Source organism: Stylophora pistillata, chromosome 6 (assembly GCF_964205215.1).
Source record: "Stylophora pistillata chromosome 6, jaStyPist1.2, whole genome shotgun sequence".
NCBI classification, from domain to species: domain Eukaryota; kingdom Metazoa; phylum Cnidaria; class Anthozoa; order Scleractinia; family Pocilloporidae; genus Stylophora; species Stylophora pistillata.
This window is the reverse complement of record NC_142524.1, coordinates 23,078,794-23,106,735: the sequence shown is the minus strand read 5'-3', so window position 1 is coordinate 23,106,735 and position 27,942 is coordinate 23,078,794. Positions and strand designations below refer to the sequence as shown.

Below are 27,942 nucleotides of genomic sequence, written 5' to 3'. Positions count from 1 at the left end.
TAGTCATATCATTGATCTATGCTCTAAGGCCAGTCAAAAAGTAGAGGTTCTAGTGCGGCTACGCAATTTGATACCTTGTAATGCTAAACTATCACTTTACAGGTCTTTAATTCTGCCCCATCTAACCTACTGTCATCTAGTATGGCACTTTTGTAATGCATCGGATCGGAGAAAGCTTGAGCGGATTCAGGAGCGAGCACTTAGGGCGGTGTAAAAAACTAGATCAGCGCCTATCAAGAACTGCTAAGTCGCACCAAACTACCGACGTTGTACAATCGGCGCCTACAAGACATTGCCACTTTGATGTTTAAAGTTAAGCACAGTCTCGTACCCGAGAATATTTCTGACTTATATTCTAATCACACTGAAACGATGATAAAATTATATTTGTAACTAATCTAAATAATCACAAAACACACAATAGGAGCGGGCATCTCGTTTATTGATGTAGCGAGCGTAAAGCGTTACAAAAACAGCATTTCAGTTTTACAAACTAAGAGAAAATTGCAGCAGTAAGTAAGATAAAACACTAGGGTTGAAAGAGATGCCTCGAATGGCTCTTGCATAACTTAACGAACCTTCGATGTGTACTAGCCCCTTGAGACACCTTAAAAGCACACTCAAAATACTTCAGCAGTATTAAATTTATGCAACCTAATATACATGCTCTTGTGAAACTAACAAAACGTTACAAAATATGTTTATATTCTAATCACACTGAAACGATTATAAAATATTTTGTAACTAATTTAAATAATCACAAAACCATGAATAGGAGCGGGCATCTCGTTTACTGATGCCCGCGTTTGAAAATAAAGAAAGAGAAATGGCAAACTAAAAGATGTAAACTTTTAGCGGCCGCGGAAGCACCTCCCGCCCTTAAACTTTGTAAACCAAATAAATTCTTCGGATAACGTAATTCAACAAACGCTTGTAAAACTATTTCTTTCGTTCTAGAGTAACTCACACCCGTACTACCCAAAACTGTAAGTAGAGGTAGCCTTATGAAAATACAAAGAGAGAAAAAAGGGTAACGAAGACGACAAATCTAAATTATTAGCATCAGAAACGTATCTGCGAAGCAGACTGAAAGGGCAAGAAACGTGCCCTGTTTTTGCCCACAAGACGTAGGCACCATCCCTATAAACATCGGTTTTACTTTTTTAAACATAAATCTTGACAAAAGAATCGCAAAAACTTACATCGCAACAACGTAGGCTAGCTAACGTATTATAGCGGAGAAAAGCGTTATACGCGATTACGCAAGTGGTTGCTAAACGAGGATCAGAAAGATTAGCATCAGGACCGGCAAATCTATTACAAATATCTAGAATCATAGCGGGGATAACGGGTTCTTTTATGGAAACAGGTTTCGCAAGACTTCTTTCAGCTGCCTCGACCACGTTCTTAACCAATTTAGAATCGCAGGGAATTTGAAAACCATACAATTTATGCGCCCAATTAATACCATAGCAAGCAGACTCAAGGGAAGAATGAGGGGAACCACCCTGAATCAGGGTCTCTAAATAAAGAGCAATTGAAATCTCTTCCGATGGCAAGCAAACGACCTCGTTGTAAGGTGAAGACTATTTCCTGAATTTCTGAAGAGCGCTTGAGTAACGGTCCGTCGTCGAAGGAGCCTTCGCCTCGATGGTACGCAAGGGAAGATCGGCTGCTAACTTACGAAGCTCTGAAACCTTTAGATGAGCAATCTTCAAAGCAAACGCACGTCCACCTTGTAGAAACCCAAGCATAATAAGAAAAGAAAGTAATTATGAGCAAACGACTGAACAAGTTCAAGTAGCGTAAAAACGGACAATCTTCATGTCATGGGAAAAAAAACTGGTGCGCTCGTCGTAAACTGGCCCAGAGGCCCAGAGGTCCAGCGACCCAGCGACCCAGCGGCCAAGCAGCCAAGCGGCCAAGCGGCCTAGCGGCCAAGCGGCCAAGCGGCCAAGCGGCCAAGCGGCCAAGCGGCCTAGCGGCCAAGCGGCCTAGCGGCCAAGCGGCCTAGCGGCCAAGCGGCCTAGCGGCCAAGCGGCCTAGCGGCCAAGCGGCCTAGCGGCCAAGCGGCCTAGCGGCCAAGCGGCCTAGCGGCCAAGCGGCCTAGCGGCCAAGCGGCCTAGCGGCCAAGCGGCCTAGCGGCCAAGCGGCCTAGCGGCCAAGCGGCCTAGCGGCCAAGCGGCCTAGCGGCCAAGCGGCCTAGCGGCCAAGCGGCCTAGCGGCCAAGCGGCCTAGCGGCCTAGCGGCCTAGCGGCCTAGCGGCCTAGCGGCCTAGCGGCCGATTCCCGTACAGCACCGTCGAACAACAGAAAAGCCCTGGGGTAATAAATTCTCTGATCCAAAAAGGGAACTCTTGTTCCCCCCATGAAGAAGAACATCCTTACCATTCTCAACGTTCCACCAAAATGGGCCAGTAATGGGCTGACGGCCAATAAGGAACTACTAAAAAACCCCGACATCTACACAAACAAACAGGAAGGATGACCTTCTTAATTAGCGAAACAGGTGGCACAAGCAAACATGTTTCGTCTACCCAACTAAAGGCGAGTTAATCGACACCCAAGGAATCTGGATTAAAGTACTTGGAATAGAACCTGGGAACCTTGCAATTTTTGTAGCTTGCAAAACAGTCTACTGAGCAGGAGCACCAAACAGAGGTAACAGCACAAAAATAGCAAACTTTGACTGTCCAGTCATCACAATCAACAATATCACTCAAATAATCTACCCTCTCATTCTGAGTACGGGGTATCCACTCAACTTCAATGTCAATCTTATAATCTTTGGCGGTCTTAAATATGTCGAGCGCCAAGATACGCAAGTGCCCCTTCATACTACCAGAATGAACAATCGAAGGAACTGCTTGGTTGTCATTAAACCACTTAACATCACAGCCTGAGAGAAGGTGAGCAAAACTTTTCAGAGCAAAACTGACACAGTGAAGTTCTCTCCAGGTAGAGCTCTAGTTCCTCTGTAATGAATCCCGGTTAATATGCGAGACAGGCGTATCATCAATTGCGATAAAGGCAGCACAGCCAGTAGCACTAGCATCTGAATAAACAATGCGAGATGGCTTACGCACAGTATTGAGAAATGACCTAGAATTCAAGTTAGAAACGTTTTTCTTCCAAAACTCTAACTCAATGTGAGCGTATGGGTCTAATTCAGCATAAGAATCCCACCCTTGCCTGCGATCGAGAGCTCTGTGTAGGCTTTTGGTCATCAGCTTACACACGTTGCCTAAAACAAGCATATTAGAAATAATACTTCCGGTTACAGAGACCAGTTGCCTGGCTGGTAATCTACTTTGAAGGAGCACAATGTCAATACTCGTTAGTAGCCTGTCGAATTTTTCCACAGGAATAGATAAAAAATTATGCTTTAAATCGCATTGATAGGCCAACCATGTTAGAGACAGAACTGGGACCCATATGCTTTTACCACTATTAGCTACAAAGCCCGCTTGGAACAAGTCTGATTTCACAGCCACAGACTGGGGATAACAGTCAGGAAATGTAGGACATACGCCTAAGCCATCATCCAAATAAACAACAATTCTAATAGCCTGGAGACGCCAATAACGTACAAGCGGCCTCAAAACTTTTGTAAAAATATAGGGCCCGGTGGAAATGCCGAACGGCAAAACAGTAAATTTATAAAATCGAGTAACCCCATCCTTAGACCAGGAATAGCCTAAAAACTCTTGGTCTGGGGGAAAAATGTCAATGTGATGATAACCAGATTTCAAATCAAAGGAAAAGAGCCAGTTCTGAGAAAAATCGATAAAGGAATGAAGCATGGTTTTCGCGTCCTCGAATTTAATCTTGGATTTCCTAACAGTTTGATTTGAATATCGTAAGTCTAATATGAGCTTTTTATTACCATTGGCCTGAATGGAAACGGATAGGGGGTTTTCCACAGTAGGGGCACACCCACATTCAACCACTGAGCCTGCTACAAGGAGATCAGAAATAGTTTGTTCCACAAATTCATTATGCTGAATGGCAGATCGATAATTGCCAAAGCTCGTTGCGGGTGGAGTGTAAATAAAGGGGATCTTATACCCAAATACAATAGTATCGCGAAAGAAACGACAAACGCCTATATGCTCCCAAAAAGCTACATTGCGCTTAAGAGTACCTTTAACTTTTTGCGATAGGAACACCCTCTGATATTTGGGACTTATTACATCACTAGACAAATCAGGCGCATCAACAGAGTTCTCGACCAGTTCCACTGGATCAAAGTCATTTAAGCATGTAACCAAATTCAGTAAATTACACGCATCTTTGCCTAATCTCTAAAAATGTAACTTTGTGTTTGTCGTCAGTTTGCGGCCTTGCTGCTTGAAGGGACTGCAACGGTTCCTCTAAGGCGGCTGGGGCAGGAAGTTGAATTTTCCCAATGACCTCTCTGCCCACAGCTGAAGCACTTGTCCTAATTTTGAGGTCGACGCTCGCGAAAGGAATACCCTCGAAAAAGCTGCTGATTAACAGGAAAAGTATTGAAAGACCCAGGAGAAGCAACTTCACTCGATGGCTGACGGGTACTTACTTGTATAGCTAGGTCGGGCAGACGATGTCCTACGCTTCTTCTTGCGGATCTTAGCTTGGCCAATGCCCGTCTCTCTGCTGAACGAAGCTTCTTTTCATCTTCAGAATCCTTCACCAACTCATCCGATTCGTACTCCTCAACGGCTTCCCAGCCCGCGGGACTCTTATCCGCGAAGCGAATAAGCTTGTTTCGTTTTGTAATAAGTGTCTTCACCGATTCAAGTTCAGAAATCGCTGTCAATAGGTTTCCTTTCGAGATGTTCTTAATGGTACCGTCGACTAAGTCGCGCAAAGAGATGTCAGGTTCGTACTGTACTTTGTTTCTCTTGAAAGTAAAGGAATTTGCAGCTTTCGACTCGGTTTTCAGCTTCTTAAGCTGCGATTGTGTAGTAGCTACTTTGTCCTCGAGATCGCGCTTGAAGGCGGCGAAATTTTGATCAAAATTTGACGTCCAAAAGCTGGGAAAATAACCGCAAAGTCTCAGCGTTTGATAGAGACGTATCCGAGGAAGGAGCATGCGGTTGAGCAGAGTCTCCGGCGTTGCTAGTTTCCAGAGACGCGTGAGGGACGCTCGCTGTCTCGGTATCTGACATGGCAAAAAAACTAGGGTTGAAAGAGATGACTCGAGGGACTCTTGCATAACTTAACGAACCTTAAATAGTGTACTAGCCCCTTGAGACACTTACAAGCACGCTTAAAATACTTCAGCAGTATTAAATTTATGGAACCTAATATACATACTCTTGTGAAGCTAACAAAACGTTACAAAATATGTTTATTTTTTTAAAGAACACTCAGTATAACTTACGGAACAGTGACTTCGAACTGCCAAGATTCGAAACTTGAAGATTTGGTAGGAATTCTACTAAATATATGGGACCTCTCATTTGGTCGAAGTTACCAAGACACCCAAGAACGATAGAAACTATAAATTCGTTCAAGAACAACATAAGAAAAGTCGACGTTAAAACTCTTGTTGAAATTTAAAACTAAATAACTTTATAATCTTTTCAATTATCTACTGTAAATAACTATTATCTACATATGTAAATGTATTCAACTTTTAAATTTTTTAGCGTCCCCCATTAGCTTACAGCTAAAAACGTAGACACTTAAGTTTTCATTCATTCATTCATTCCTACCTCAGGAACATCGAGGAAATGGAACTCGTTTTTAATGAATGCATATTGGCGAGAATGAATGCATGTTGGCGAGAATAACATATGTCATAGCTTTTCTGTTTCTGAACAGCAAGGGCAGCAGAAACAGAAAAGGTATACAACAACAGTAAAAATAATCTGCATAATTACTCACTTTTTGTGCTGCTTTCCTTAGGGTGGGGTTTGCTTCTCTGTATCTCTCAACTAATATTCAATTCGATTTCGGGCCAAGCTGTATATTGCTAACCCTTTGGGTTTGTTAATTGATTTTTATTCCGTTACAGGAAGTTGGCAATTTAAGAGAATATCAAGCGGAGGTTAAAATTAATTTAAGTCTATAATCATGAAAATAAATAAATACTAAAATGGAACTAAGGTATTGGATAACTATAATATACTAGAAGGCTACCATTTTTTTTTCTACTGTACTCGTAAGGTAAACTTGAAGAAGCCTCTTTATAGAATATGTTTATCACCTCCACTTATAGCAAAAAGAAAACCCAACTTCAAAATTACCCACAAATAATTTTCCATTGTTATGGAAGAACATTTACTTTGCGAAGTAGACTATCCTTACTGTGGTTCAACATTTCAAATCTTCCTTTATCTGGATCTGTCTGTCACGATGAAAATAATACGGTGTCTATGTTTTCCCATTATAAGACCACAAGAGAAAATTTATGCTGCTTTCGTGTAGCTTGTTTACTGGGGCCCAACAAGTGAAAAACTCGTAGAGTGGAGTAAATTGGCTAGGGGGTACTACCCCTAGCCGCTTTAATATACAAAGATAAAAAACTGAGGTTAGCACCTCTTTACAATTTTGAGTAAAATGTACTTCGCCCCAGTAAAGGTGGGGCTAAAACACGCAAAAGCTTAGTTGAGAGATACAAAGAAGCAAACCCCACCCAAAGGAAAGCAGCCAAAAAAGTGAGTAATTATGCAGATTATTTTTAGCGTTGTTGTATACCTTTTCTGTTTCTGCTGCCCTTGCTGTTCAGAAACAGAAAAGCTATGATATATGTTATTTTAGTTATTCAATCTGATTGTACTCTTCATCAGTTGCTGAGATTGCTGGCCTTGCTCAAACTCGGTGGATGGCATAGATCATTAGATAAACACTAACATAGCCTACTAAATAATCGCCCTCAAAAACAGCAAGCTTAAAAATTAAGAAAAAATTGAAGTGCCCTATGATTGCTTCTCTTGCTAATCAATCATGGATACTCCAAACTGAACCAATAAATTATAGGATATAAATTCATTACAGAATTACAAATGCCAAAAACAAGACGGCTGCCCTTGCTAATCCAACTGTGATTACAAGTAATTGAGGAAAAAGTGACAGCCCCTGCTTGTCATGTACAGGTAATAAAAGACTTAGTTGGTCATAAACTGAATACGGATATATTTAACAAAAGTATATGACTTCCACCGCCCCATGGACCTTATCTGCACATCAGACATCCCCTTTTCATCAGCAGCCGAAACAGCCCCAATGCGAAAGCTATGGCCCTTATACCTGGAGGGATCCAGCCCGCGATATCTCATGGTAATGGCTAACTTATCTGTAAAGACTGATCTAGGAACAGGTGACCCATTGGGTAACCGAAAAAGAGGCCCTGAGCCAACACCCCGCCTATCAAGATATTGTAGTGAATACTGAACTGGGCAGAAAGTACTCTGACGCGTCACCACTAAGGAGAAAGGTCGCTGGTTGTAACTATGTTTGTAATTGCAAAAGCGTATCTTAATAGCCTCAATTTCTTGGGATGCATTAATAGTTTGCTAACCTGATCAACTAAAATACCATTTCCATTTTTAGAGGCGGTGATTTCACCCACTCTAGAGAATGAAAAAAATGCAAACAAGCACAAAGCCTGAAATATACATGTGTTGTACTCGGAGTCCTGAGGGTTGTTCGCTGCTTCAACCACTATGTAGTGCAGGCAATTGGATTGGCAGCCTTGTATAAAGTCTAAAACCAACCTTTGCATAGTTCTTAAGCATCTGAATGATGAAAAAACGTTTGGTTGGGTCAGAGTAGCCTGCTAATTTGCGACAATAACCTAATGCTGACATGTAAGTGTTCACCGTAGAAGGGGCATATATGCGATCAAAAAGGTGAGCTATAAACAGGGCAGTAGTAGGTGGTGAAAAGGGGAGAGATGTACTGCTACCAGGTAAAATGTTAGCTAGAAATAGATAAAAAAGCTTCCATGCTCGCTTGTAAGTGGGGATTGAAGAATGTTGTTGGCTAGACTGAATCAAATGGGTAACAACGCCCGCCAATTCTGTGGCTGGTGATGACTGGGTATCACCGTTGGGGTCTCGTCCAGGGAGGGTGGAGGCAAGCTCATAAACTTCTGGATCTGGACGAGAGATAAAGAATCTGCTAATCCATTGTGAACTCCTCGTACATGTTTAGCTGTGAATAGAATATTGTATTTCGAACATATCAAGACAAGTTTTTGAACAAAAAACACAAGGTGTGGATTTTTGCAGGACTGTTTGTTAATAACATGTACAAGGGCTTCATTGTCGGTAAAGGATAAGATACAGTGATTTGCCATGTAGCTCCCCCATAAAAACAAACTAGGTACAATGTGGAAAAATTATAAAATGGCAATGTTACATGAAGACCAAGACTCTGGCCAGGACCCATAGCACTATTTCTGACCAAAAATGGCACCAAAACCTAAAGAACCCGAGGTATCAGTATACAGATTCAAGAGACTCTGAATTGTACCAATGCTCACTGAGAAAAAAATTACTTGCAATTAAATTCTGTAAGGAATTCCTCCCAAACTCTCAAGTCAGCTTTAACTTCACTTTTGAGACGAATGTAGCGAAAAGGAGACTTGATAGCAATGGTAAGATCAATAAGTCTTCGTAAGAAGGCTCTCCCTGGTTGATTAACAGAACATGCAAAATTTAACAGGCCAGCCAAAGACTGCACCTCTTTCAAAGTTACTTTTTTGCTCTTGAAAAATTCGGAATTCGTGGTTCTGCATTTCATGATCTTATCATTGGGTAGGCGAGCCTCCATTCTTACAGAATCTAATTCTATGCCTGCAAATGAGAGTGTTTTGGCTGGATTACACGTCTTTTCTAATGCTATGGGAACTCCCATGTAGGAACATACGTCAACAAATAGCTGTAGTTGAGCACGACACAACTTACATGAGAGAGCGACAATGAGGAAATAATAAAGTAAGTGAATGATATAATAAATTTTCAATTCATGGCGGGCAACCCATTCCAATGTTATGCTAAATAATTCAAAGGTTCGGCAAGAGCTGGAACAGCCCATGGGTATACATTTATCATAAAAGAAGTGGTTTCTCCATTTCATTCCTAGCAGATTATAATCCCGAGGATTTACTGGAATTATCCTGAATGCATTCTTAATGTCCGTCTTACTTAGAAAACACCCTCCGCCTGCTAATCGGACGAACTGAATGGCATCGGTTATAGTAGCATAATGAACAATAGCATAATCGTCCAGTATGCCATCATTTACTTACTGACGACCCCCTGGGGTGTGACAAATAATGAATCAAACGGAATTCCCCAGGGGTTTTCTTTGGCACCACCCCAAAGGGGGAGACACGAAAGGCAGAAAGTGGTGGTACACCGAAAGGCCCCGCAATCTGTCCGGCCTCAAGTTCTTTTGCGATCTTAGATCAACTCCTTCAGGGTTCTCTAAAGAAGACCGTCAGTTATCAGCATTAAAGGGTAATTGCAAACCCTAGTGATCTAAATAAAAACCAAATTGAAAACCATTGATAAGCTGTTCAGAGAGGGATGGGTTATAGCCAACGAGTATAAAACTCAACCGTTGGACATTGAATGGTTTTGGTAGCTCACTTGGTTGTGCCATTGGTGGTGGAGGGATCAGCAGGCTGGGAGGTGGACTTATAGTTTTTACTTTGGGAACGAATAGTACAAAAGCTAGGACAATGAGGCCTCTCACATTTAAAACACAAATGTTTAAACCTATATACAGCCCGCACAATCAGCACCTTTAGCAAACTTAAAACAATATCCTCTAGGAGGGTCGTCCAAAACTGACTTACAGGCTGGGGGTTGAGTAGGCCATTTGTGCCCTGCCTGGTGTGAACCTATTCACAACTCCCAATGGATGTTTGACCAAAGGATTGTTGCTGGTTGGGACTGCCTTGAAAACCTAAAATTCTCATCATAAAAGCAACCAGTTATGGCCTCTAGCCACTAAGTCCTGCACCACCTTCCCAGATTTCATGAGGACAGGGGCCTCAGATGGGTAACGACGACAATAAACACCTACATAGATATGAAAACAGCTTATCCAGGTTTCAATGCAAAGCTGCTTCCTAGATTTACTTGCTGGTTCTATGAATATGTCAGGGGAACTATCCTGAAAGGTATTCTTAACAGTAAGCTGGTACTTATCATCAACTACAGGATTGATTAGTAAAAGGCTGACGTCTAAGTATTCACTGTCCCGAATCTTGTTTGTTAACTTGTCGCAGATGCGACAGTCGATTGACAAACTTGGAGAAGTAAACATTGATTGAGGAACTTCCGCTGAACCACTAGATCTATTGGCCATACCTGTTAGTGTAGCCTGGACGGTTAATAAGGAAGTATTTACCAATGAGTTCGGAATTGCCTCTCGAGGTCCTATGGGAAGATCTTGGTTGCTGTCAGCTGGTAAGGAGGATGTTGTGGGGGCTACTGTGTCAGAAAAAGGCACTTCGGTAACTTGGTCACTGGTTGCAGCAGTCGTTCCCTGAGTTCCAGTACTGGCCGGGACGAGGGGAGTCAGACGTCTGGTCACTTCATTGACAACTTTGTCGACAATAGAGTCAAGGATACCTGACGAGAGTTGCCAATCCACCTGAGTGGCAGGAGCACTCTCAGTTGATCTCACGGTAGGCCGGGATCTTTTTCGCTGCGGTCGACTGCTGGCCACTGCCTCAAATGAGACACTAGAAGACCGTTTTGTTCTTGACGAACGTCGTAAAGACATCTGTAACAGAAGAGAGAAAGGCAGAACCAAAGAAACAAAAATGTTTTAAAATCACAACCGTAACAGCGAGTCACGGACAAAAAGAAACAAATACAACAAATGGCGAAGAAAACTTATCAACAACAAGGTTGATGCTTAGAAGTTTCCTTCAATTGCCAACAAAAATAAGCAAAGGATATCCCAATTTAGGGGAATATGCCATACGGAATACGGCACTACCACCGTACACTGCATTACCGCAGTGAATATGAAACACCCGAAGGAATTACCCCCTACAGGAATTAAACAATGAACGAACTCATTGTATAAATCTCAGCACAAAAATTTCCCTAAGGAATTACCTCCATTGGGGACAAACAACAAATGGGTAACATGATAAAGAAAATTTCCTGGACCCACCAATCTTAAATTGATGAAAACAGAGTTAAAGAGGGGATAGCGCCTTCAGAATGGCCCCGCGATAGCTACGATATAGCAGGAACTGCCCAGCAGGGTTTAAATGAACCCCATCTGGCAAATAAAAATCTTTCGCGGGGTGATGAAAAGCGCAGTGAGGCCAACAAAAAACATTAGGGATTGAATCAAAAACCACGCGCAAATAATTATTCAAGATCGAAGCCCGCTGTTGAAACCACGCTGCGTTAGACTGTGAGATACCACGAGGTATTACGCAACACCACCCCCAACGCGCACATTAAAAGTTACTCAAAAATAAATTAACCAGGTCATCTATGGCCGAACCCACGACTTCTGGCAGCAAACGACTCAGGTCATTTGTTCCTAACTCTAAAATGACAATGTCAGGGGCATAGGAGCGAAGGACACCAAGGTCATACGACCGAAGCGTCTCAACACAAGGTTTGCCTACGCCATGCCACTTGACCAGACCAGTACCAGTAGGACCAAGTTGTAGTTTAGCCCGAGCATTAAAACCTATGCTAATATCTCTTTATAATCGCTTAACGAAAGAATGCCCAATTACAAGAGCTTTGAGCTCCCTACCAGCCATAAAGGTCCTTTATAAAGTCAAAGACCGGAGCCACGTGGGAAAAGACGAAAAGACTAAAATTATTCGAAACCCCGCGTGATCGAGCATAACAACTATAAAAAGTATGTCCAGGCAATATTAGAATATCGGGCAAACGAGCTATATTGGGTGTAGAAGACTCTTACCTTGCAAGAATATCAATTGTAGTGCTTCACAAAATCTCCACTGTTGACTCGAAGAGAAGCAAAGGTGAATGAGTGACCCTAACAAAGTCACATGGGCATCTTCTAAGGGGTTATCGACTCCATTCGCAATGACCCCCTCTCTCCCAAAGGACACAGTCACGCGATACTTACGAACTTATTGTATAAACATTAATTAAAGGCAAAAGAAAGACTTGTAATGACAAAACATAAAAACACTATTTGCTAGCAAACATTACATTTCTTGCGTTTGTTGTTTATTACTACTTATTATCCGATCAAAACCCAGTACTTAGCAAAGGTTTTTGACTTCCATTTAACGTCCACCATGGACGCAAAATAAAATTTTATAAGCGAGAAAACTTTGTAATTTTTTTCTCAGGCTGAAAAGAAAACAGCATCATACCAATGAAATTCGGTACGTATCGATGTGATAGGTCATGAGAGAGTGAGTTTGTCAGTGTCACACGAACTGCAACAGTCGAAATTCTCTAACGAATGCGAGTCAGGTAAAAAACATCTTTGTAATCTTGATAGAAAACCGACTTTTATAACCTCAACGAGAAAGGTAAGTTAAGAAATTATCTCTTCTTGCATTTGAAGAAAACTATTGCGAAACATAATTAACTAAGTAAGATAATATTTTTGTGGCACTGTCTGACGATAAGGAAAACAAGTGTAATCGCGCGGGAGGAGGCCTGTTACGAATTGTATCGTAATTTCTCCTTCGTTTTTGGTCTTTAAGTGTAATTGTAAAACGAAATTTTACTGAGGTTCAGGACAGCACACATTCGGAACAGCAAAAGCTTCCGGATCTGTTGGCTCTACCTTACCTTTTCACTCTGTGAAGTTACCAGAGTAAAAAAAAAAACATATGTAAACATGTAAACCATCCTTTCAACTTCGATGAACTACTTCAAGTAGAAAGCTGATGTATGAATGCTATTCTGATTAATTCTGCCTGCATAATCCACAAGATATATAATCAAAGAAACGAGAAAAAACTCACTCGGTCGCTTGTGTGTAAATACATATATCTTATTAGACGTTTTGTTGTGTAGTATCGCTGAGTATTTTTACGAGTTGTGCCTTATTTTGACGAGCCCATAGGGCGAGTCAAAATACAAATAACGAGTAAAAATACTCAGCGATACTACACAACAAAACGTCTAATACGTTATTTATTATCCAACACGCCAAACTGTTATTTTAGGGCGGGCGAATTTCGCGGAGATTTATTTTCGGGGAGTGCGTGACAGAAGTATGCGACGCGGAACGGAATTGGCGCGTCGTCGTGTTGCTGTTTCTTTTTTCTTCAATAAATGAAGCAATTTCCAGGTCGTTTAGCTGTTTTTCTTCGTTCGATCCATCTAATAAATTTGGATGTACATTTGCCAGCCATTCTGACTCTTCGTTGTCCGCCATTTCTTTTTTCGAAACTACAATTCAATTCTTCGCTTGCGCGATGCGAGTAAACCTGTTTAACCGGTACTCTACAGTACAAATACCGCGTGATATTTGTATTCGACTATGGCGTTATTTGTACTCTACGAAGTATAGTAGGATAATACAAACGGATATTATGATGAGCTGAAATTACTATTTGTACTCAACAAAGACCAAAATAACTTGGTTGTAAACACATTTCCGTCAGATCAGAAGCGTATCTTGACCGATGAAAGAAAGTCTTTCAAAGATATTTGCTATTAATTGATTTGCTGTTCTCATAGATTTTTCGTAACTAAAGTTTATGGAAACTTAAACGCCTGATAGCCTAAGATGCGTTCTGGGATGAACCTCGTGAATAGCGAGAAAAGAAAAAACAAGAAAAAACACAAAATAAGAAAAAGCTTAAAGTGTATATGACATGAAATTTTTTTTTTTGTTTTCTGCTAGTTCGATATATATAACAAACGGTTCGAGAGTTAAAAATCGTTGAAAATAATTATAAATACATAGTTTTCGTTTAAACTACGCGCTAAGTTGGCTTGAAATTTGTCCCCTCGAACGCGCGGCCAAAAGGTCACGTGAACTTTACCTGTGACGTCAGGTTGTTTGACTCAGTAGACCACTTTCATAAATGGCTGCCGCATTACAATTCTTTTGTATACATATAAATTTGACAGGGTGGCCTCGTTCTTCAGTACAAAATTCACAAGAATACATTATCTCAAGCGAGGCCACTCGGGAAAATTTAAGTTTAAACAAAAGAAAATTAATCCGGCAGCCATTTATGAAAGTGGTCTATGGCGGAAAAGAATAGGCCAGTACGGAAAGGTGGACGTTATTGTGTGGCTGGGGCGCCCAACAATAGAAGCTGTACGAGTACCAGCTACACACCAGGTATTTCGATGCACCAGTTTCCTGTAAATCCAACAGTGAGAGCCCAATGGGTGAAATTCGTGCAGCGGCACCGAGTTGATTTCGGCGAACCTGTTGCCAAACATGCCTCGTTGTGTTCGGCTCACTTTGAGCAAAGTTGTTACGAGGGCAGCTTGGCATTTTCGCTGGACGGTATGACGCAGATAAAACGGAACAAAGTTCTTATCAAGGGCTCTGTTCCAACAAGACATGCAGTTCTACCAGAAGGTCCTGAAGTTCTGACAGATCGCAAAAGGCGACAGGTAAGCGTTTTCTCGTGATCTCCGATCATAAACATTAACATGTGTAAGTTTTTCTGATGTAAATAACCTATTCTTTTGGAAGCATTTATGTGTAAAATGTCCGTGTCTAATTGCGGTTTTGCCGTGCTGAAAGCAAACTGAACTGCTAAAACCTATACCTTAGTAATCATCAACATGTTCACATTACATCCTCTAATCTCAACAATGTACAATGTAGTGTGTCATTTTAAAATTGTTCAATAATACTTTGGTAGGCACGGCAGCATATGACAAATTGAAATTGCTGTTGACAAAGATCCTTCTGAATGACATAAAAAAACTCTCACCAGATGCCCAGACAAGTTGCCTAGAAGGCTTCCATGCCACCCTAAACACCTGGCATCCCAAGTTGATTTGTTACTCTTGGTTAGGTTCTTTTTGTAGCTATGTATATGTTGTATTACAGTGACTCCCACCTAAATATGTTGCAAACAATATTTTATCCTTTTCCTTTTACACTCTGCAGATATAGTATTCCTGGAAGTTTTATGGCCAAAGTAGTGTTTTGTATTGCACTTTTAGCTCAAAACTGTCATTTTTGAAAATGAATGGGTATGTGACTGCTAAATGTTACACATGATCTATTGACCAGACATCATGCAACATGTCTACAATGTATGCAACTACACAAAACAGTATTTGTTATCATTTATCACATTCCCATCCCCTTAATTCCTTTCCTTGGTTCTTTCCCTTGTGTTCCAACCATTATCATACACAATCTCATTTTCAGATTTTCATGTGTTCGCTCATCTAAAGTAAAATTTTCTAGGCATATACTGGCAAGCTTGCATTTTAATGAAAACCTCAGAAGAGAAACCCAAACATCAAGCGATGGAAAAGAATACATTCGGGTGACTTATCCAAAATTTAAACTGGGAGAAGAGGTTGTTAGAGAGGTGGCATCTCCACCTAGCTATGGTAATTATTGACCATTATGATTTTAAAAGTACAGTGGCTACACTGAACTAAGTGTAGGAAATGTTATGCTCTTTTGTTAAGAGTCAGATCACTCTTTTTACCATGATAAGTACTATTGACCAGCATCTTGTGTAAAGGACTCTGCTTCACCTTGTTTCCTTATATCTGATAAAACACTGTTGCACGTTTTTCAAATGACGTCGACATTTTATATGAATTGGGCTGTGATCTTTTCAGGGTATGTTGACACACTGAAGAATCTTCTCTTCACCTTGCCAAAGGCAGAAATGAAGAAAGTAGATGAGAAGTATGCAGCAAGGGTACCAGAACCCCTCAACCAGCAGTTCCCAGACAGAGTAAATAAAGAGGATGCTGTAAAGTTTTACCAGGCAAGAAAGGCAACGAAGAAAACGTCACTATTTCCACCAGGTTAGTTTGCTTTGACTCTTCAAAGCTCATGAAGCGCAATGTTCAAATATGACATAATGTTCTACGTACCAACTGTCATGCAACCTTGTCCTCAGGGTCTATCTTCTTCTCACCCACTAGAACTGGGGAAAAGATAGACCTTGGGAACAAGTTTGCCATCATGGTAATGCACAATGTGATTGTCTCCACGGAGGATATCTTCTACATGTTTTTTCCATAGTAAAAGGATGCTAAACAAACAAACTAAAAATGCACTAACATAATTAAATAAATTTATTTATTTTACAGAAGCAGAGCAGGCGAAACTACAGATGTTTATCAGTGACAATACCTCAAGCAGCAGTCAACCCACTTCAAGACGACCTTACAATTGCTCAATATGACAAAAACCATTGCGAAGTCACAAAAGCCGTTGCAAAAAATAAAGTGACCAAACTTTTGTCACAGGAAGGTTTTCTGCATGGTACAATTTTCCTTCTTACTTTAAATTTTCCATGCCTGCATTGCACTGTACTCATCGACTTACAATATTTGCACTGTACCTACAACAAGTTGAAATTTTAAATTTAGTCAAACTAGTGTGCATGTAGAACCTAAGCTGTTTCTGGTTCACAGTCCATACATTACCAAACAATAGAACAAGAAACAACCACCCATGAAAATCAATTTGAAAATTGTTGTTTACCGAGACAATCAGTGTAGAACAATCATGTCATAGGTTTGATTACGTGTACTATGCTAGTCTCTGTCATGAGCAGCAGCAAAACCTCTGGTATTAATTTTTGTGACTGGTATTTAGTTCTGATATTATGGTAAACACAGGCTGGTAGTGGTCTTCTGTTATCCCAGCCCATGTAGCCACAAAGCCACCTTGTGGTCCATCGGTATGCAACAGCTCTAATGAACCTAGAGTAAAAACACAATGAAAATTATATAGGAAGGTGTGTAAGAATGCTCTACATTACTACAGGACCCTGCCTTTCACCTCCCCATGACACACACATTCAAATAAAAAATATTTATGTTTAGGAATTGATAATGAACTGCAGGGCATTTCTCAAGCTTACATTTTCCTACAAGCTACTTTGCAAGCAATCTTATTAGTTCCTGTTTTACCTTAGGTCAGTGCATCAGGTAAAAGTCCAAGTAAATGCAAAATCTAACTTAACTTGGTCAACTTTTATAGCTTGAGGTGCCTTAATTTACCCTGATTTATCTGAAGCTTAATGTTTTATGCCCAGCAAAGTGATTATGCTAGTTTACACATTGTATGTTTTTATTTATGTTTTTACTAAAAATGTACTGACTCGTTTTCTGACTCCACCTCGGCGACGGTAAGTCCCACCATCCTGGTTTCTCAACAAGGGAGCCACTTGGAGAAGAACTGCGCGGTTCCTAATCGCATCGTAGTCCTCGTGTTGTGTGATGCATTTTATCCGTTCAATGGAACCATCAAATACCATCTTTGCAGATGAATTTGTTACCTCTCTGCAACATCGAAACTCCAGGGAACCAACTAACGTCCCGGTATTACATTGCTTGCAGCGACACCTGAAGAAGACAGCAAAAATGAATTGTTGTCTAACAAAGATTTGCTATAAGTATATATACAAGGAATTTTAAAGGACCAGTTTTACTAACCAGGAGTCTACGTCTACAGTTCTCTCGTATCTAGCCTCCAGAGTTGACGGGGTAAGTCCATCAACATCGGTTTGTTCGCTCGAAACGCCTGTTTCTTCGTCGTTCTCGTCCGCGAGCGGCTCATCTTGATATGGAGCTATCACACCAGTGATAACTCCCCATTCCTCTTCAGAACTGTCGCTTATTCCACAATCCATACTTTCTATAGAGTCAGACGACTCAATACTCTCGGAATCGCTGGACACTTCGAAGCGTGAAACGATAGAATTGAGCGAGTAATCACAGCGTGTTACAAGGAAAACACTGAAAGTTGTTGACCTTGCCAATCATAGGATCAAACAACCTGACGTCACGAGTCCCAATTCTCGGCCCAGTCTCCGGGAACAATTTTACACATAAATTTAGCGTGTTTCGGGCGCTAAAAATCGACCAAAAAAATTGTTTCATTCATTTTAAACTCTCAAACCGTTTATTATACACATGGAACTAGCTATCAACGAAAAAAAAAATTTCGTGTCATATACACTTTAAAAAGAAAAAGGAGCGAATGCAGTGCATTTAAGTTTTTTTCTTACCTTGGAGCGTAAAAGTCGTTCTCCAAAAGAGAACAGCTACATAGAACGTGCACTGCAGGAGTAGAGAACACAATTTCATACTCGGAGATTTTGAAAACTTCCTTTTCGGATCATCTTTGCGAATTAATATAACCCTGATAAAACAGTTTTATAAAGGGCCACCGGTGTAAAACTTATTATACGTAGACTGCCAGGTACCAAACACCTACTTAGAAAAATGAGAGACAAAACATAACATGCAAACGGTTTACAAAAAAAACTCATGTTTGAAGTTTTATTTATATTGTGAAGGGAAGATAAAAATGGCTCCGGAATAGGTTTCTCGCAAAATGGTACTAGAAATCAGGTACCTAAATGCAAATAACGCCGTTATACACACAGAAAACTGTAAACTTTTGTTGGATTTAAACTGTATTCCAAAGGAATGGGAAAAAAAAAAGTTGTAAACAATGGTGGAATTGAACATTCCGCTGCAAAGCGGGGTTTTTCGGACCATTCAATCGAGTTGTACTATGTGGACCATGTCGAAACAGGTAACCCAAAGAAAGCAGCATTTATACTGCGAACGGATGAGACATTTGGAATGCTTACAGCGAGTAAGTCGCACTCATTCGTTAAAGTGATCCAGCGAGTAGCATCGTTTCAAAAAGGTACAGTAAATATTGTGTTCAAGAGTTCATCTTCAAGCTCAACAGTTGAAAATTGTTGTGACTCTACGACCTGCACGAAAAACACAGCCTTGGGTATATCACCTAAAGAGTAAAAAAAAGACCACTACAAGGAAAAGTAGGAGCAAGTTGCCTCAAACTTACGAGAAACTCCAGGACTTGCTGGTACACTGACTTTGAATCTGTACGAAACACAGAAATCGCTTATTCCATTAGATTTGCAGTTTGTATTTCCTCATGCGCAAAGCTCAGTTCCAGATGAAAGTCAAGAAAGAGAGACTGATGAACATCCTGTGGAGGTTATTACCTGCACCGATCAACGTGACGACTACAGCAGCAGTGAAAGCGGAGACAGTGAGTCAGACGAGGATTGTGCAGATGATAGAATTGGTTTTCATATGGTTATGTCAACAAGGGCTGGAAGAGAAGAGTGTTCACCGGCAAAATGAGAGATTTTCTTCAGTCCAGGTGAAGGTACGTGTATCCAAATAGTGTCAATAGTGCTTTTAATTTATTTTGCGCATAATTTTGCAAATAATCATTAGTAATGGGATTTTAGGTTTCGTAACTGGTATTTTGACAAAAATTAGCCTAAGAACTGGGATTTGGGCTAAATTTAGGCTGGGAACTGGGATTTGGTGCCCCAGTTCAGGAACCTCTGTTTATGATCCCCTTGGATTTTTGGCTCCCTTGGTCCTAAGAGAAAAGAAGATATTACAAGAAGTATGTAAAATGGGCGTTGGCTGGGATGATCCTGTGCCTGAAGAAGTTCGGCCAAGGTGGGAGCGGTGGAAACTCGATCTTCTACGTCTCAAGGAGTTACAAATTCCAAGATGTTTTGAACCAAAAACGATGAGTAAGGTGAAGACCTATGAAGTACACAGTTGTTCTGACGCAAGCACGTTTGGTTACGGACAATGTTCTTATTTAAGAGTGAAGGATGAAGATTAAAACACTGTTTCATTAGTGATGGGAAAGTCCCGTGTCGCTCCATCGAAGATAACGACGATACCACGACTGGAGCTTAACGCTGCTGTCGTCTCAGCGAAGGTGGGAGTGATTCTTCGAGAAGAATTAAATTACACCAGTCTAAAACAGTAGTTTTGGATAGACTCCAAGGTTGTTCTTAGTTATATAAACAACGAAGCCAAAAGATTCCACACGTTTGTCGCCAACAGGGTACAGATGATCAGATCTAACACAAGCATCAAAGAATGGCGATACATCGAAACCAAGAACAATCCAGCAGATCACGCTTCCAGAGGCTTAAACACTGAAGAACTAATGAAATCCAACTGGTTTAGTGGACCTGCATTACTTTGGGAAAAGGAGTTCCCTTCTGGCGAAGTAGATATTCCTGACATACAGATTGGAGATCCAGGAGTTAAGGCCACTGTACGTACAAGTACTGTCAAATAGTCTGTTAGCCTCATCGACTACGTGTCAAGATTTTCCGACTGGACAAAGGCAGCTGGAGTGGTGTCCTATCTGAAGAGAATTTTCAACAAGGACAAGCCAAAAACATTCTCTATAACAGTAGCTGAAAGACAAGAAGCTGAAATGGCTGTTTTCAGGGAGCTACAACGCACAGCATTTAAGAATGAAATTAGAAGTCTATGACACAAAGAAAAGAACGCTAAGCTTCCGAAGCAAAGTTCGCTCTTAAGGCTGGATCCCTTTATTGATGAACAAGGCCTCCTAAGAGTTGGTGGGAGACTGGAAAATTCCACGCTACCGTTTGATGCCAAATACCCGATAATCCTACCAAGGCGTTCGCAAGTAATTGAAATTATTATTGATCACTTTCACAAGAAAGTTAAGCATCAAGGGAAAGGAATGACGATAAATGAAATTCGTTCCCATGGATTATGGATTCTAGGTCTTAACACCACTATAGCCTCACGCATTTACAAATGTGTACCATGTCGACATCAAAGGCGACCAACAGAAGGCCAGAAGATGGCAAATCTTCCCAAAGATAGAGTGGAGTCAGTCCCGCCCTTTATTTACTGTGGAATGGATTGAGTGAGCGAGGTTAAGAATATGGAATCGAGGCTACTGTTTTGCATTTTGAACCAAAGATGGCATCTGCAACCAATATCCTATTTGTGGATTGCAGTCATATAATAGATGACCGGTTCTTGATCAACCCTTTTCCTCCCCAGTCCTTCCTCTCTCTTTTTTTATGGTGTACATTGTGCATATTTTCTAGTGTTTGATTGCCCTCACCTAAGTAGGCAATACATTAAGATTGTAATAAAGCGGTTACCCTATATCAGTTACCCTTACAAACAGAGTACTGCACATAGTTAATTAACTGATTAAGGTCTGCCATTTTGTTGGAAAACTGGAGCATAAAACATCCTCTCTGTGGGTGTTGGTGGACCTCATGAAGTGTCCATTAAAGGAAGCTAAAGACTATGAACAATGAACTGCACAATTTGGCACTTTGTTTCAAGGAGGGGAGCGTGTCTTCAAAAGCTGAATCAAAGATTATGTTTATAAAATAAGATCAAGAGACTGACACTGCTGTGATCTTAGCAAACAGGATAATGTCTTGATTGAGTCACCTATGTAACGATTTTGGCTTGTACCTTAGAGATTGAGACAAGGAATTTCAGTGAGGGGTTGCATCTCATGGGACTACAGCACAAAATCCTATTTGACAGGGACTCCTTTTGATACCCAGAATAATTTATTTTTAAGTACTACAGAGTTTCTAAACATTACTGTAAGTGGTAAGTGTTGTAACTTTTTCAAAATTGAGATGCATGTATGTAAGTTGAACCACATACCAGTCTATGGGCCTTTAATAGAATACTCATGTGAAACTTACATGTAGCTGCCATTCATATCTTGTTTATATATTAAGTCTTTAATTTACTTTCTGTTCAAAAAATTACAGTCTATTCCCATTTCCCGAACCATCTTAATTTGGAGTTACCTGACAAGAGGCTTTGTGTGTCCATAACAATGAAATGTTGGTATGGCAAGACTTACACCAGTTAACAACTCCTCTTGGGCACTATTCTAAAAAGACAAAATAGTACAAAAATAGGTTTGGGCGTATTTGTCATGCATTCAGACTGGCATGAACAAGAATGGATAGGGGTGAGGGGGTGTAACATATTTTTTAATGAAAAAGAACTTCTCCACCTTTGTGCTTTTCAGAGGTTGGCATCTCTCTGGTAATGACCCTTAAGTGACTTGAGAATATGCATGCAATGTCATACATAAGAACAACCTTCAGTGAATCTGTTGTGATATTTTCCCTCAGCTTCTTAAGCTCTAAACAGAGTATGACATCCTAGGAAAAGATAAAAAATTGATTGCCTTAAAGTAAAATTAAAAACCAACCTAAAGTGTGATACACCTGGAGGAATTAATAGTTTTGTATTATGTAGGCTTATTTAAGTAAAAAATTGATAAAAGCCAAAAGTTACATTGACAAAATGGTGAAAAAGTGTTAAACATCACCATAATACACTTCAAATCAGTAATATCTACATATATGTTTTAGTATGGCAAGGCAAAAATTGAGAATTCCACCCAGATGAAGTTGGGCCAATACTGCTTTTTCCAGTTATTCCCTTTCAAAATTCACTCATCAGATGGCATGAAAGAAGCATTTTACGAGAAAGGATAGGAAATTAATTACTGCCTGCCAAGTATACATTCAAGCACATTGTAATTTCAGCAGATTTATTAAATCTTCATGAATAATATTCATATAAGTTTTTTTACATTTAAACCTATGAAGTAAATTGTAGAAATGTGAGCCTGTTCCACACGGCTTTATTGCTATATAATATGGTATATATTTCACATTCTAAATTATTTTCAAACTCTGGAAAAATTCTATTTTTTGGTGAATAATCCTATGAAAAAATCAGCAAGCATAAATTCATAATTGTCTCACATGGATTTCGCGACCCCGTGCAATGCTGAAAGTTTGGAAAAAATATCAGCTCATTTTAAATGCACCAAGACTTTACAAAAATATAGCTTCACCTCTCACCTCTCACCTTTCACCATGTTTAATGTTTTAACAACCTCTTTGGGAAATCATGCCTGCAGACTCTACCAGATACACCTTTCTCATCAAAAAGTCGATTCTTTCCTTTACTTCTAAGCGCAGGGGGACTTCACCTGCATGGAATCCATTACAATCTTTGGATATAACACATAAATTATGTATCAGTGTTATTATACATAATATCTGTTTTAATAACATGTGCAGATCACTACCACATGCATTTGACACAAATGGCATAATGATACCTATAAATGGGAGTTCTTACCAAAGATCAAAATCAAAAATAATAACTCTTATCATTATTAACAATAATTTATGCTTTGAGCCACTTTAACACTGATACCATTAAGGCATTCATCTCAACGGAAAGTTTTAAGATACTATTTCATTAAAGCATTAATCTTTCTATGCATAGCTTGGTAATTGAAATGAGGCTTCGTGCAAATTCTTAACTAGAGGCAAATGCACTCCTCTCTGTACTCTAGCAGATGTTTTTTACTTTGAATTATTTCATTTAACTGTAGAAGCCTTTCCAATCAATCCAGACTAGTAGGATTATGTTAAGGGCATTAGCCAGAAGGCTCATTCTTTTGATTGATTATTGATTAGTTCACTATTTTCAGAATGATCTTAGATAGCCACATAGTTACAATGCTTATCTGTTTTTCTGTATTTCTATTGGTTTTGTAATCGGACCTTTCAGCGTCACCATGCGCATATAAAAGGCAAGTTTAGCGTCCCTTTAATCAGTTCTTCGTAAGTTTTGAATAGCCTCGGTAAACTTTCGCCCTTTCGTTTTCTCAACCTCTGGCACAAGCGGAACCAATATGTGAGTACCTTTGTAACTTTGTTTTTCCTTTCCAGTCTTTTCAGTGTTGGGCGACAATATACAAACAAATATTGCAATGATCTGTATAGATTTAAGATTTAAAGGCCAAATTCGTGCCAATTTGCGAGTCAGTGAACGCCCATCATTTAGATAGAACAATGGGCTGTTTATCAGTCATCAAGACTCTTTTAAATTGTTTCCAAACTTTTATTCTGTCTTACTTGTATTGTTAATCTCGTTATAAACTTTAGAGCCCAGTATTTGACACGCGATTCTTTGATCATGTGTTCCGCGGCTTTTCGTTAGATTGATAGAACTTCGTTGTATTGTTGTTTCAGTTTACGATCGATCGTTCGATAGATTGATTGACTGTGAGAATAATGTATCGTTACTTTCGTCATTGATTGTGGTTCGTGGTCGATTGCCTTTCAAGAATAAAGATTCGTGCAAACAGTCAACTTTGGTTTGTCATTTTGATAAGTAAAATAGTCCTAAACACCTCGTTTATCGCGTTTTGGAGCGACACGACCTTGAACTTGAGAATTTAGATTTTGGTCACCTTAAACGCTACAGATTATGTCAAAGAATTCCCAAGCTGATTCCCGGATACACGAAGATCACTCTAGAGGACAAATTCCAAAATATACCTGTTCCAAAGATTTTTGTCCGCAATGTGGGTAACTGTCAACAAAATTATCTACATCATCCTGGTCACTAAATAGTAGATCCCCATGTCTTGATGAAATTTTATTTCCACCTTTTGCTTTCTTTCTTTCCAGACCAAAGCAGGCATCAATACTTTCAATAAGCTCACCATTTTTCTGGGGTAAGTGTAAAAAGGTATAACTTATTATTATTTTTTATCACATTGTCTGAATATTCTCTAAATATTATTGTCCTTTACTAGATGTGCTTCAGGGATACAACAACTCCTCACTGCACTCACTCATGGCCCAGTGTGCCATATGGCACATGGGGCTTCAGCATTAAAGGGCTCTCCACTGCTGGCAATGCTGTGCCTTAATTTGTCTAGCTCAGGGAAACACCAAGAAATGGTAATTACGTTTTCCTAACTGCAGGGTCAATAGTACAGTCAATTTTATAATGAGCTGAAACACAAAATATTACTATCAAATCTTCTCAAAAAACTCAATAATGACAACTACCCCCCCTAAATTTCAATGAGATTGCATAAAGTGAGTTACAATCAGCCCTGCTATCATGCCTGTACAATGTTTTTACAGTCGAATGGAACTTGGTATTAACTGTTGCCTAATGGAAAACAGCATAAAGGAGGCTGGCAGACCACTAATAATAACAAAATAATTATTTAGAAGAACTTACTTTGGGACACAAGGGGCAATCAGCACCATTGTAGAGTTCTCGCACAAAGAAGTCCAAGTACCTTAGCTTGTACTTGAAATATCTATATGAATGTCAAAAGATAGCATTAATTTTGGTTGCTACAATGTATAATATAAATTCTAAGTATGATTTAAAAGAAAATAATATACCTAATATATTGCTACAATTTAATTAATAACTGCATGAGAACATAAAATTACTCCACACGAAAACTGACAAAACTGACCAAAATGTGAACCAGCCAAGCAAATCATATATTGCTCCTGATGCTTATTAGTTTCTTTACCATGAAGTAAGTACTAGAAACTTCACTACCACCTACCCTGGATAATATGCCAGTCCCTCACAGGGTACTGATTGTCCTGATGTTACCAAACGGCTGCCAGTTGCCATTTATACACCTGAGTGAGGAATTACACAATGTGGATTAAGGTTTCCAGTCTAGAGTAAGGAAACAAAGCGATGGCAGAGTACAGGCTCAAACCAACAGCTTTTGACTGAAGAGCCCACTACTAGCTCTGTAACCACCAGGACCCTGTGCCTTTGCATTCCACTAACCTGTACTCTTCAAAACAAACCAGAGTTTAATTTGGCATACAATGAACGAATCTGAAGAAAAATAAATTATTTTCATTGTGCATGTAGCCACTATCGACATAGCCACTGCAGCTAGTAAACCTTGTCTGCTTGCCACGTCACCTTTCTAGGCAAGCTAGAACAGACCTACCAAGATCATCAACATGACTTGATGGCCTCGACATTTGCAGGGTTTTAGCTTAAATGGGAGAACTACAGTCCAGAAGATTTCTAAAATGTACAGTGTAAGTGGGAATTCAAATATATATTAGAATAGATAGCATTTAAATTCAACACTCGCTCAAATTTAAAGGACAGCACTCCAAACATTTGGATGCACTGAACCACTGCCCTCTTCTCCAGAATGTGACTGAGCAATTCTCAATATTATATCAAAAATAAATAATCTTTTTATACTAGAAAATCTATAAGTATATTAAAAAACACTGGTCTTATAAAGAACACCACTGTAATAATAAAACTATACTCACAAAATTAGGCTGCAAAGGTGGTGTCATTTCCAAAATTAACTCTGAAAACTCCTTTACAGACACCTGACTGTGCAGGAATAACTTTTCAGCAAGGTCCATTAATTAAAAATGGAAGCCCGCGGACGGTCTCTCAGGTGAACCTAGCCAGAACTGACAACGTACCAAAGTAACCGCAAGGCTTTCACAGTCACAGACGGCGACTTCCTTCGAATCCAGGTGCTGGTTACCCATAATATATGTAGAAACATAGTTAGTAGCAGGAGCAAAGGATTTACCTACACAAACACATTGAAGATACAATTGTAAATCATTGAAGATAGTGCAGCGAAAACACTGGGCAAAAACATCTTCAAAACCTCTGACAATTGCAAACGTTTTGAAACCTTGTTTAACTTTACTTTCGAAAGTCAACATTGTGCAAGCTTTGACTTTGTGTCCAACTTACGGAAGGCATCTATTAGTTTGAAACATTTGAGGATTCTTGTAGAACAGGAATGGCCAGATTCAATTGTATCATGATTAGGGAACAATGGAATGAATCTGTTATTCTTTAAAGAAATTGAAACAGGAGAGTCAGTTGATAGATTGTCTTTGTTTTCTAAATACATGCAATACTACGTACGTGTCATCAATGCAAAACTTTGCTAATAGAGATTACAAAGCAGTGCGTTAATCCATCAGCTTAATGAAGTTAGACTGCAGTATTTCCATATTATTAGTTATACATACAACTGTAATATATGCAGGCAGTGGTTGATAAATACCTTCCATTGCTCCAGAACGTGGAATTGATTTCTTTCCGAGTGAAGAACGTGGGCACAGGTTAAACAAAAAAATTACCTCGGGCCGCAGTTACCGACATTGCACAGTCGCCTCTCGTTGTTTACAGACGACATAAATGGATTTCTCCGGGAGAGTTTCTTCCCCCACTGCTGTTGCATGTGAACAGTTTATCCCGTATTTTGGAAAGAGTACTATATAACCCATACATTAATTATGCACTCAGACTAGTAGATTTTGTTTTTAAAGTTTGTTGTGAAAGACAAAGAAGTGGAATGCATAATTAATGTCTGGGGTTATATGGTACTCTTTCCCGTTTTTTTTTTCCCAGTTAGGTACGGAGCTGTAGGTGAAAATACGGGAATGTCTGGGTCATCTACAGCTTCAAGAAGAGAAGAGCTTCCTTGGATCGGCTGAGAACCAGCTGTGTTTGAGCTGACCGTTAACGGAGTATGAATAACAGTCTTCCCAGTTCTTCCGAGGACAATCGTTTTCACAGAAACATGATTGAACTTCTTCATAACTCACGAAATTAAACAACGGGGTGAACTTTAAAATGACCGTCAAAGCAAATGGCGAAACTCTGTGCAGCGGTTAACCGCATCAGACGGCTCAGACGATCATTTCACACGGGTACTACCCACATTCTCAATTGAGAAATACCGGGTGTTGCCCTATGAGAAAATATGACACGTGGGTGCGATACCACTATACATTCAGTCTAGCATCTTTTCACCTTGTTTAGGCCGACCACCAACCTTTGCAGGCGTATAGACCTGACTTTTACTGATGAAGCTTTGTTATAAAGATTCGATCCGGAATTCCATTGGTTTATCAATAAGTAGGTTGTAGGGCAGTTTTTAAAGTTTTCTTCTTAAATTTTCGATATACTAGAACTCGAACGACAAATAACAAAACTTCCAAATTTGTAAAAACTGTTACAAGACATTGACGACTTCAATTGAAAGCTACTTGCAAAAGTGGATATACCCGTAATTATCCACCTTTTTCACCGAGACTTAGGTATAAGTAACTTTTTGAATACACGCC

At 39.8% G+C, this 27,942-nt stretch overlaps 1 protein-coding gene and 2 pseudogenes across 7 annotated transcripts; 1 reads left to right on the top strand and 2 right to left on the bottom strand.

Annotated features, from left to right (window-relative positions):
- Nucleotides 1-4,329: 4,329 nt before the first annotated feature.
- Nucleotides 4,330-5,196, bottom strand: LOC148728864 (uncharacterized; annotated as a pseudogene).
- An 8,575-nt stretch (nt 5,197-13,771) lies between these two features.
- LOC148728863 (THAP domain-containing protein 2-like) lies at nt 13,772-16,381 on the top strand. Of its 6 annotated transcripts, XM_088725428.1 has the most exons (5): nt 13,783-14,542; nt 15,048-15,133; nt 15,354-15,502; nt 15,740-15,931; nt 16,220-16,381. In XM_088725428.1, exons 2-5 carry the CDS (start codon nt 15,126-15,128, stop codon nt 16,312-16,314), a joined length of 444 nt encoding a protein of 147 aa, XP_088581554.1. In that variant the 5' UTR covers nt 13,783-14,542; nt 15,048-15,125; the 3' UTR covers nt 16,315-16,381. The 6 variants fall into 6 exon arrangements, 5 of the variants coding, with proteins under 5 accessions (XP_088581556.1, XP_088581557.1, XP_088581555.1 ...); XR_015988738.1 differs by lacking the exons at nt 15,354-15,502; nt 16,220-16,381 and having other exon boundaries at nt 13,774-14,542; nt 15,740-15,878; XM_088725427.1 differs by lacking the exons at nt 13,783-14,542; nt 15,048-15,133 and having other exon boundaries at nt 15,140-15,502.
- On the bottom strand, nt 15,359-18,107 carry LOC148728862 (uncharacterized; annotated as a pseudogene). The gene is made up of 3 exons (XR_015988735.1): nt 17,573-18,107; nt 17,239-17,482; nt 15,359-16,837 (listed from the first exon to the last, which is right to left on the bottom strand). The product of XR_015988735.1 is annotated as an uncharacterized LOC148728862 (transcript).
- Nucleotides 18,108-27,942: the final 9,835 nt, after the last annotated feature.